Source organism: Eubalaena glacialis, chromosome 20 (genome assembly GCF_028564815.1).
Source record: "Eubalaena glacialis isolate mEubGla1 chromosome 20, mEubGla1.1.hap2.+ XY, whole genome shotgun sequence".
Lineage (NCBI taxonomy): Eukaryota > Metazoa > Chordata > Mammalia > Artiodactyla > Balaenidae > Eubalaena > Eubalaena glacialis.
The window spans coordinates 6243699-6255882 of record NC_083735.1 but is presented as its reverse complement, the minus strand read 5'-3'; the positions used below and the strand labels follow the sequence as shown (position 1 = coordinate 6255882).

At 39.6% G+C, this 12184-nt stretch overlaps 1 protein-coding gene across 1 annotated transcript; it reads left to right on the top strand.

Annotated features, from left to right (window-relative positions):
- Window positions 1–4475: 4475 nt before the first annotated feature.
- LOC133081409 (beta-defensin 109-like) lies at window positions 4476–11246 on the top strand. The gene is made up of 2 exons (XM_061177530.1): window positions 4476–4530; window positions 11041–11246. The coding sequence occupies exons 1-2, from the start codon at window positions 4476–4478 to the stop codon at window positions 11244–11246; spliced, it is 261 nt and encodes an 86-aa protein (XP_061033513.1).
- Window positions 11247–12184: the final 938 nt, after the last annotated feature.

The window sequence follows — 12184 nt, the reverse complement described above, 5'->3', positions numbered from 1 at the left end:
GATTTAGATGCTATAAGCCAGAGTTCTCAACTGGAGATGCTTTTGCCCCCGGCACATAATTGGCAATGTCTAGAGATACTTTCAGTTGTGACAACCAGAAAGATGCTACTGGCACCTAGTGGATAGAGACCAAGGATGTTACTAAACATCCTACAATGACAGAAATGACCTTCAAGACAAAGAATTATCTGACCCAAAATGTCAGTAGTGCTGAGATTGAAAAAACTCTGCTACAGGCTTTGACACAATGGTAAGAACCAAAACCCAGAAGAGGATAAATATCTTGTCTCAAGAGCATGTTGTAGCCTTCCTAGGAAAGCCCTAAATAGGTGTGAGGCATCCACCCACTCCCATAACTATCCTTCAGAATGGTGTGCGTTTAATTCCTGGACATGCAGCATGTGAAAGTAATTCTCAGACACTCCAGCAAAATTGGTGATATTTTTCATTCTTACATATTGTTTCTCTCCTGTTTTTGCTTCTCCATCTTTTTCAGTGCCTAACCACCTTCTGGCCCAATTAGCATCAGATCCCATTGCCTGAAAGAATCTGACGTAATTCATCCCCAGTTCCATACTTCTCTTTGTATTTTGCCCTAGAACATTGTTTTCCTAGACGACTTAAAATCTGTCAAGGAGGGACTTCCCTGGTGGGGAAGTGGATAAGACTCCCGCAGTGGATAAGACTCTGCACTCCCAATGCAGGGGGCCAGGGTTCGATCCCTGGTCAGGGAACTAGAACCCACATGCATGCCGCAACTAAGAGTTTGCATGCCACAACTAGGGAGCCCGCGTGCCACAACTAAGGAGCCCGGCTACTACAACTAAGGAGCCCACCTGCTGCAACTAAGGAGCCTTGGAGCCGCAACTAAGGAGCCCACCTGCCGCAACTAACAATGAGCGCAACCAAATAAATAAATATTAAAAAAGTAGGAATCTAAACTATGTATACTTTTAAAAAAATCTGTCAAGGAAATTACAAATGCGTTTACAACATGATCACTTGAAACATCTGCACATCACAGAAAATCTGACCGCTCAACCTTTATAACATTGCACCCACTGTGGCGTCACTTCCCCCAATGTCTCTTTGTTCCACTTCCTTGATACTATGCTCTCCAGTGATGCTGGGACCAGGACTGTGCAAATCACATTTCCCAGACTCCTTTGCCGATTGGCTTCAATGACAGGCACTACAGGGGGATGTAGAGCTTGGAGAAAGGGGAGGGACTTCCTTCCTCATTTTTGTTCCTGTCACTGTTGCTACAGCAATGACAGGTTGCATCCAGGAGAAACGGTCGGCCCCAGGGTCCACCTTCTCATGGCACTCCAGGACCAATTTCATCATGTCCTCAAACAGATGCCAGCATCAGCTAGTTGATGCCCCTTCTTCATAGATCTGAGGGCTGACCCTGAAAGGTCTCCCCTTAGAGCTGCAGAGGCACCAGGCACAGCTGCACAGCATGCCCCTCCTCCGAGGCCTGAGGGTCACAGGACTCCTTCCCAGGCTCCTGGTTGCTTCCATTTTGTTGTCCCATTGAGTGGTGTTATCTCCTTCCTGCAGTTATTTCTGGGTTCCCTCAGCATTCTCTTTGAACAAATCCTGACATAAATCCCCTTTGTCCAAAATACTAGTATACTCTAATTGACTGGATCCTGACTGATAGAACTGCTACTACTATTGTTTCTCCTGTCGTTGCTACGGTTACTACTACTATTATCATCCTAGATAACACATCTAGGTAACACGTCTAGTTACCTAACCACAAATGGACAAAGAGTAATGCAGATGACATTTCCTCACTCACAATTGATAGATCAAGTATTAAAAATACATTAAGACTATAGCACACCTAAAACAGCAATTTTTAAGGTAAAATCTACAAACACTTTCAATTCAAAACATTATAAATGTGAAATATAACTCAGTTTCTATTTTCCACGTAACATAAAGAAGAACTGACTACATATGAGCCCTCTCAGGATCCTGAACAATTTTGATGAAAATAGCACAGATAAGTATGTTTGATAATAATGCATGTAACTGGAATTTAATAACAAATGAAAATTAAAATAAGAAAGCATAAAGTAATTCAAAAACATTTTAATAACTAGAAAGGAAATAATGAAAATACTCCTTATACTGGTTTACTGATCAGATAAGCTAACATTACTCCTATATAACATGTGGAATTATTATGTAAGACAATGTAAAATGTAAAAATTTTTTTCCCAAATAAAAATAGATAATTCTTTTCTTATATCTTAAAGTTAAAACGGTAGCAAACGATAGGGAATAGTTCTGTATTAATTAATATTATGGCTAATTATAGACATGAATTTTATAGCCATTTCTATCAAGTTTTTAGATTTTGACAGCGTATTTATATATTTTATTTCAAGTTACATTGTTCTTAAAACTGTAATAGTACTTGCCCTCCAGTTTTTTTTTTCCAACATCTTTATTGGAGTATAATTGCTTTACAGTGTTGTGTTAGTTTCTGCTGTATAACAAAGTGAATCAGCTATATATATACATATATCCCCATATCTCCTCCCTCTTGCGCCTCCCTCCCAGCCTCCCTATCCCACCCCTCTAGGTGGTCACAAAGCACCGAGCTGATCTCCCTGTGCTATGCGGCTGCTTCCCACTAGCTACCTATTTTACATTTGGTAGTGTATATATGTCCATGCCACTCTCTCACTTCGTCCCAGCTTACCCTTCCCCCTCCCCGTGTCCTCACCTCTTTCTTTATGAAAATGGTATTTGGTTTCCTTTTAATTATCTGATTCTGGTTTAATTGTTTGCTTGCATCACTGTCTCCCTGCTAGGCTCTAAGTTCTTTTATTGTAAACATTATGTCTTTTTACGGTTTTTTTTTTTTTTGAGAATAATGTCTGACAAAGCAGGTGCTTTGGGTTGGCGGGGGGCCGGGGGAGACAGGAATTAACCAAGAGTGAGCAAAGTTGTGAGTGACTCAGAAAATGTAAGAGGTTCACTTATGTTCACACCCCAAGAAGTGGTGGACAGTCTTCTCTTTCTGGCACTCACATCTCAGAATCAGATGGCCATACACCATTATCTGAAGCTTTGGATGAAGCAATGAAATGAAACAAATGAGCAAAACCTCTAAATGGATATTTGTTTGCTTTCTTCTTTTGTGATTATATAGCTCCTGATGACATGAGGTAGGATCTGTAATTGAACTTTATCATTGTTTCTGCTGAATTCATCATTGTTTATTACCAATAGCAAAAGATAGATAGATAGATAGATATGTAGGTAGATAGATATAGATAGATGATAGATACAGATAGACATAAATAGATGATAGATTTAGATAGATGATAAATAGATATAGATAAGATTATAGATGATTGATACAATAGATAATAAATAATAGATAGATAAATGATAGATATAGATAGATAGGTAGATACAGACAGATAGATACAGATATACAGGAGCTGAAATGTCTCTTACAGAGACATTTATCATGGAGTATTCATTGTTTTTCCTTCTTCCAACAATCAGCATAAAGTTGAAAAAGAACCATCAAGTGTTTGTTTATCACAGGGAATACTCTTGAACTAATGATTGCTTCATATTTCTTTATTCTTTCTCTTTCCCTCATTCTCCCATTCTGTTCTCTCATTCATTCTCTCTCCCGCCCATCCCCTCCCCCGGTCTCCCACCCCCATCTCTCTCTCTTACACACACACAAACTCGGACACATAATTGTATGCAAGGTAGATAGGGTCACTTTCACGGTTACTTTAAATGTTGTTATCCATTTATCTCTTTAACGTATGGCTGGAAAAGACCTGAAACACTAACACCCTCGTGATCCTCCCACCTGAACTTGCGCCCTATTAAAGCATGTTTGCTAGAGGACAGATGCATACTTGTATTATTAGCTATCTGTTGCTATATAGCGTATTACCAAGAGTCAGTAGCTTAAAACAGTAAACAGTTACTACCGTAATTTATGTGGTGAGACAGATAAGTGTCTCTGGCTCAAGAGCTCTTACGAGGTTGCTGTAAAATTGGGGGCCTGACTGGAGGTTCATCTGAAGGCTGGGGTGCGAAGGAACCTGCTTCCAAGCTCACTCACTCACTCACGCAGTTGTTCACAGGCTTCACGTCTTCACTGGCTAATTGCTAACGTCGTCAGTCCCCTGCCACATGGGTCTTCCCATAAAGGAACCCAGCAGACCATGCGGATATCCTAAATCTGTGGGAAACGCATAACACTAACTTCTGCTTTCTCATCCATTGAGTTACCACCACATTGCATACTTTTGTCCCTGGAGATTTCCTGTGGAAGACTGGGTTATTCTCTTTTTGTTAGGCTCCACTAACCATGAACAAACCACAGGTCCAGGGAGCATGATAAAAGGCCATGGACCTGCCATGCTCAGTGATCCCAGGCTCCGACCATGTTGATGCCACTTCCCTTCAGCTGCCGTTCATCCATGAGACACCATGTGCTTCTCTCCATGCTCCTCTTTTTGACTCTCTTATCCCCAGGTAAGGTGGTGGCTGATTACCTGGGTCTGCAGTTTAGAAGGCTATTGGGCAGGTCAGACAAGACCCTGGAATCAGTCTTACAGATTCGTAAACCTAGTATCAACAGCTTCCCTGGGATTACAATGGGGGAGGAGAGGAAAGAGACCATTCCTTTGCCATTAGCCAAATTGCCTGATGAGGTCACATTCCACTTTATCCTTACTTTGTATCTTGGGATGCCTAGGTGAGCCACAGCAATTTATTTGTAGGCAGGTAGATCTGAAAGGATTGGATTTCATCAGCATCTATCATTTTATCTATTCAGTAGGTCGGAAAAAGAGATGGACAGGGTCTTACCAACAGGGGTTAGTGCTAAGGGGGTGTCCTGGGGAACTCTGTCCTGTAGGTGTTCGTCTCCTGAAGGAATGGAGAAATGAGCATAACGAGTACAACTCTCGCTATGGGAGACGTATATCCATAATTGTGGGAGTTGGGTGAGCATTTTTAAAATCCAAACTAGACGCTTTTGGAAAGTGAAAGAAGCAGTCATAACTGTATCGGAACTAAGGCACAAACCGGAACTGTCTCACCTAAACTGGCCCCTGGGCCACTCTATGTAAATGGCACAGACCCAGAATAGGGTTTCAGAAAGAGAATTACGGTTCCCAGGGAGGGGTTACTGAGAAGATCAAGTGCTGGTCCACATTCTAGGAAGGGATTCTCATGTTAAATAGCACTCGCACGGCATAGGTACTCCAACATAAATCTAGTCTCGCAAAAGGAGGCAATAAGGAGGAAATCACATTTTGGAATACTGACGCATGAGTTATGTAGGAAGAAAATGATTGGGCTGGGAAATGGAGACAGCAACACAAAATGTGATACTCTGTGATCATGAACCCTTAGGGCTAAGACTCTCAGTTAAAAGCTATCAGGCTCAAACTCGTCATTTTTAGATAAGATGACTGAGGTCCATAGAAGTACTTCACATTCTATAATTTAAGTATTCATACCTGCATCTGAAAACAATATGTCAGGGTTGAGGAGGCTGATAGTCAATTCTGTAGAAAGAGTTTAAATAGTTTGTAGGTCACGTAAGACCAGCTGGTATCAGTGGGAGCAAACATATTAAGAAGACACATATTGGACACAACGATCTCTGCACTTCTTTTTTCATTAAAGAGGAATTTGTTTAGAGTATACTAACTGTCAGGCTCTGTTCTAAATTTCCTATCGGGTAGTATGATATCAATGAAGACTATGACTAAAACAGAGAAAAATTTCCTGCTTGAATGGTGCTTCCAATGTTAACCTTTTATGTTGTTCACATGCTGCTATTTTTTATCCTCTACTCAATTTACTTGCACTCTAAGGATAGACTGACTCAAGTGGCGTGGATTCATTTCCTCTTGGCGGAATGGGTCATTAACAAGTCAGACCTATGTGGGCATCTCCATGCCCCCTGACCAGGGAGGAGCTCTGAGACTCAAGCAGTCCAGAGGCTACCTTCTTGCTCCTTCTCCTCTGCTGGTTCCAGCCCATGGCCCACCTATTCCTTTTCTTTGCTTCTATGTCTTCATCTTTTACTTTGATCCCTCCTTCTGAGCCCTCTGTGGAAGAGATTCCCAATTTGTAGTTTTACCTCTAACTTTTCAACCCCAAATGGTCATTTGAAAATATCTGTTCATTCAGTTTTCAATAAAGTTATTTGTCAGTCATCTTATATCTGAATATACTATCTTCCAGTCAATTTTCTGAGTTTTAGGTATAAAACACAAGTAAGCCACATAACTACTCACAAGGATCCTAAAGTTTTATGGGAAGAGACAAACACAGGAAAAATGATTATACCAAAATAAGTGAAAAGTTAAAGCATGACTCTCTGGAAACATGGGGTTACAGAGAAAGAGAACTAATTCTTTTTGTGAAATTAGTCAAAGTATAAACAAAAAACCCACAACATAACACCAGCTTTATAAAAGAAATCATGATTGTATACATTTATAAATGAAAAATGATTTGTGAAGTGAATCTGAGGACTAGAGAGGAGAATGGAGGGGACTTCAGACAAATGAAATGACACGAGGAAAGACGCCGAGATGTGATGACCATGGTGTATTGATGGTGGTGGATTATGAGTTCAGCCCAGTGATGTTAGCTGAAGTGATCACGCCTGCAGTCTGGTGAGGAGAATCAGAGGCAGCCCATGAGTGCCCCAATGGCACATGCTAAGGAGGGGCTGTATGCACTGGCTCGTTCTCATAATGGAATGGACAAACTCGTCTGAGTTTAGGCACGTCTCTTTGGGCAACGAAGAAGATGGACAGGAAGGGGCAGCCTGGCAGGGAATGATCACGGGAACTGAGCTGAGATAGAACAACTGGACGGTAAACTCTGGGTTAAGAGAAGGTGACACGTGAAAGGAATATGGAAGAGCTGTAACTGACTACATTTAAGGAATGAATGGATGCACTGGGTTCCTGAATAAAGTAAAAGGGCATATTCACCAAAAAAGGAAACACAGCGATGAGAATGCTTGGTTTTGTGTTTCTTTGTTCTTGAGATTCGGACAGGAACAAAATGAGGTCCACTTTCAACATCGTAATGTTGTGACTAAAATCAGGTCATAAGGTTGTTTGGGTTTTTTTTTACAAGTTTTTTCCAGCTTTATTGACAAATAAACTTTGTATGTATTTAGGGTGTACAACATGATGATTTGATATACATACATATTTGCAACAAGGTGGATGAACGTGGAGACATTATGCTAAGTGACATGAGAAAGATAAATGCTACATGATTTCACTTACATGTGGACTCTAAAACAGTTAAACTCAATAGAAATATTGAGTAGAATGATGGTGACCAAGAGCTGAGGAGTGAAGGAAATGGGGAGATATACATATATATATATGTGTGTGTGTGTGTGTGTGTGTGTGTGTGTATGGAAATACATCTCCATGGAAATTTTACTGCATTTACCATTTTCACTGCTTACAATCACCAGTCCCCTATGTGTGATAGTATGCTGGAGTGACCCCAAATCATTATGTTGAAGGTCAAGTTTATTGGCGAGAAAATGAATCCTTATCTGGAAGAAAATGTGGTTCACACTAGCAGGCAATGACCTCCATCTCCGATCCAGTGACATAGTGTCTGGTCAAATGTATATATGCTGAATAAGTATTTGTAGCAAGAAAGAGTGCAAATGGCTCTTTTTTTTCCATTTGTGTTATTTCACATGAGGATAATACGAACTGTGACTCATTTTGTCATTTTCCAGTCTTTTAAAGAGAAGAGTCTGTAAAACTTCAGAAGAAGTTGAAGATAGTCTGGAAACGGAAGTTAGCATGTTCTAAGAATAAATATAAGACCTTTGAGAGGTGCCCGAAAAACATACACCGTCACCTTTGTGATGTCACGCCCCCTCCATTTTAGGAGGACCTTATGACTTTGGATTTTAGTTAACTAGCTTTCTTTGAGAACCCAGATCTCTGAGGCGCTCTTAAAATCTGTGATCTACAAATTACCCAGCTTGCTCTCTTTGTCAGGGCAAGAACATAATTATTTGCTCACATGGGCGATTCCAATAGTCCCTGAGGATCCAAATATGTTATTTATTCCATTAACTTGTACTCACGGTGTCTGGCCTTCCTGATCTTCTTTCATAATGAATTCATTGCTTATACTCGGCCTGCCATTTTCTTACGGTCTCATTTGAGAATGTGTCTCTGCTACCAACCAAAGCTACTGCTCTGAAACCTCTTCCCTTCTTTGTCTCAGTTCCTGGGTTCCAGCCTTAACCAACTGGCAATGTGGCAAACCCGAGTCAGTCCCCCATTAGGACTGGTGACAATAGCACTGACCTTCCGGAAAGCCCTACACCCACCAAGCTGACCAATACAGAGGGCCTACTGCTCAAGCTTCAGTTCACAGACTTTTTTCCTTGAAGAGGGGAGTATTTTAGGAAATTGCCCTACCATTTTCAAGAACAGAGATATTTCAAAGATATTCTCTAGGGTCTATTTTTTCTATAACAGCAGTCACTTGAGAGCATTGAACCTGTAATCTTGGCCAAAGTTTAAATCTTTCTTTCAACCTGATCATGTTTGGTTTGCATCTTTCAGTTATTTCTCAGTTTCTGATGCATTGCTGGTACCCTGTGATTTCTGGCACCCCTACAGATTCTCTCAAAATGCTACTTACATCATTCCAATGGCATCTGGGGAGTTACAGAAGGAGAGGAAAAACAGTAGGCTCAAGCCATCACTGACTTTCCTTCTTATGACTTATGGCATGGTTCAAAAATTTCAGAACTATATTCATGTAGTATTGACTGTGGCCATTCTTCTTTTCTTTCCAGTCTTCATGAGAGCGAGGCTGATATTTTACTATGAAACACTACATGGATTTTTGTGTTCAGACAAACTTTAACTTGGTTAAGGCAATACTGTCCTCTTCCTATTTAAAAAATAATGTTTATCAGGTGTCAATGTTGATTTTCTTTTCCATTCTCCCCTACAAATACATATTGAAGTTACTTGACTAAGTGGGTATATTGTCTATGTCATTCTGTTGCAGTAAACAGGAACATCAACACCAAGTTTTAATCTAAAAATATTGACTTATTATTCTTAGCTAGGAATGGCCTCGATAGGCAAATATAAATAAAATTAATGTGATGACACCAAAAATATCTTATTTAATAGACCCCATACATTATTAAATGGACCTTGAATTATTTCTTGAGTGGTAAAACCTTGACACTATGCAAATTCTCAACACACAGATGAATCCAAAATGAAGCTATTAACTGTCCGTTTCCTAACTCTTGTTTTAGGCGGATTTTCTACTGGAAGGTCAGTTTATTTTGAAGACTGTGGCATCAGCTCTACCACTAGAGCGTTATTTATTAAATTAACTTTTCTACCATACAAGTCATCTGGAGGATAAAATGGTCTGGACACAATGACCAATTTTCGGCTTTCTAATACCCTTTACTTTTTAGATACAATTGAAAGGATTATTTAGAATGTCCACAAACTTACTTTTCCTCTAATTGATACACTCCATGATGAAAATTTCTCTGTCCTTTGAGTTAGGTAGATCACATCTATATTTGGAAAGAAAAAATAACTTCTGCTTCTTTCTGAGCTGATTGAAACATGAAGAGATTGAGAGGTTTTCTATTTGTTGAGAATAAACCTGCACCACGACTGAGTACCCACAGGCTCTTTTTCACTGAAATCCTCCCCTACCCCTTATCTAAATGGATAGGAGGAAAGAGGAGGTGAAATGTTAAACTTTTTTTTTTTTAAGATTTATTATTTATTTATTTTTGGCTGCGTCGGGTCTTAGTTGTGGCAGGCGGGATCTTCGTTGAGGCAGGAGGGATCTTTTGTTGAGGCGCGTGGGCTTCTCTCTAGTTGTGGCGTGCAGGTTTTCTCTTCTCTAGTTGTGGCACGCAGGATCCAGGGTGCGTGGGTTCTGTAGTTGTGGTGCACGGGCTTAGTTGCCCCATGGCACGTGGGATCTTAGTTCTCCGACCAGGGATCAAGCCCACGTCCCCTGCATTGGAAGGCGTATTCTTTACCACTGGACCACCAGGGAAGTCCCGAAATGCTAAACATTTTTAAAAAAGAATGAGCATATAGAAGCTGACAGAAGGCAACTACAATGATAGCTATATGAATCTGCAAGCTTCCTATGACCTACAAGCCAAAAATGATCTTGATCCTGTTTAATCAAGGTCACCTAATTTCTTATCAAACTTATTTTTTTCCCAATATGCTCCATCCACACAGGTCTTTCTGTTCTTCAAGTAAACTAAGCAAGAGACCTTGCTCCTGCTATTCTACATGCCTATCATACCCTCACGTGGATATCTGCTTGTCTATTTCATTTTCAGCATTCACATCTCAGTTCAAATGCTATATCCTCAGAAAGCCTTTCTCGGTCCATTTTATCAACTCCGTCCTCCAGACTATATCTGGCCCATTATTGTATTATTGTGTTCTAACCACTTATCACTTTCTGAAATTATCTTATCATTCTATTTGTGTATGGTCAGATTTTCCTCACTGAATATAAGTGCTGTGAGAATATTTCTGCCATTTCCACTGTTCTATTGCTAGTACAAAGAAAAATGCCTGGTGAATAGAAGACATTTGGCCAATATTGGTTGAAGATCCATATAAAGGAATAAAATAATAAAGACACTGGTGTATTTAGAACATATATTTTGTCCATCCCCTCATTGTTTCACTTTGACATTTACCAAAGTTATTTTTGAAGCCTAAATTAACAAAATGCCAAAAACATATAAGAAAAGGAGGGAGGGGTTTGTTAATATTTTGGCTGTTGGGTAAAAAGGAGTCAGTGAATGTGATGAAGCGATTGAATGGACCCTTTGTCCAGCTTCTTTTCTCCATGTAGAAATGCTCTTTCTAGAACTCTTCTACTCTCACACTTAAGTTTACAGGTTTACATTCCATTCATGGACTAATGATCTCACTGACTCTTCTTCTGCAGTAAGAAGTGGTTTGGCTTCTGCTGAAAACCACTGTTTCAATCTCTCTGGCCTTTGCAGAAGAGACACCTGCAAGATAACAGAGGATATAATTGGTGCCTGCCGAAGACGGTGGAAATGCTGTCGCCAGTGGTGGATTCTTCTGCCAATTCCAACGCCTGTTATCTATTCAGATTATCAACCACCCATTAAGCATAAATTGAAATGAAACTTGGAAAAGCATCAAAAGGAAACATCTTTGTATCTAAAAATTTTAAATATACATATTAAACACTGCCAGCTTTATTATCAACTTCTATTATCCCTTGTCAAGAGAAATAAATAAATACATATTGATTTCAAATCTACCCAGATACTACTTCTTTATGACTCATTTTCAGATCCAAACAATCTGTTTAGAAGTAAGAAAGCCCATTTATTTGACAAATTTTTAAAAAATTTGTCACAGAAAGATCAAAAGATTAACCAACAAGTTGCAAAGATGAAAATATAGTTATATGCAACATAATTAAATAGACGCACAGAGAGTACAAAGGAAATGCAAAGGTCAAATACAGAAGAAATCTAGAAAATATCAGGGAGGGGAGGAGATGTAAACAGAGAAAGGGAAGAAAATTGGAATCAGGCAAGAGGAAATAATCTGGGATGATATGTAAGGATTGTAACTGCATGGCAGATAACCGGAAAGAGATGAAAACAGAAAGGAGAGAACGAAAGGTTGAAGACCAACAGAAGTACCCTAACAAAATAAAACCTCAATTAACAACAACAAAAAAGATTTTGATATTCTACTGTTATGAGGAAACACTGTGATCATTTAGAGATTCTCAATATTTTACTCCTCAACACAAATAGTTCCCTTTTATAGAACCTAAACATTTTACTGTAAAAAACATAGTAACCCCTTCCAAGGGTATGCTGTCAATACCCCTTTTAAATAGATTTTTGATGCTTCACAACTTCTGCTACAACTTTATCTTCCTCCCTAGTGTCATAAGGTCTCACTTTCCTTTCCTGAATGTCTTTAGGACTTGAGTAAACTATATACCTCAAAGTAGTTCTTAGAAGGAGTCTTAGTTTTCAGTCATATATAAAACTTCGATGATTAAGGAAATGTGCTTTGGTAGTGAAGACTCCCTTTCTCTC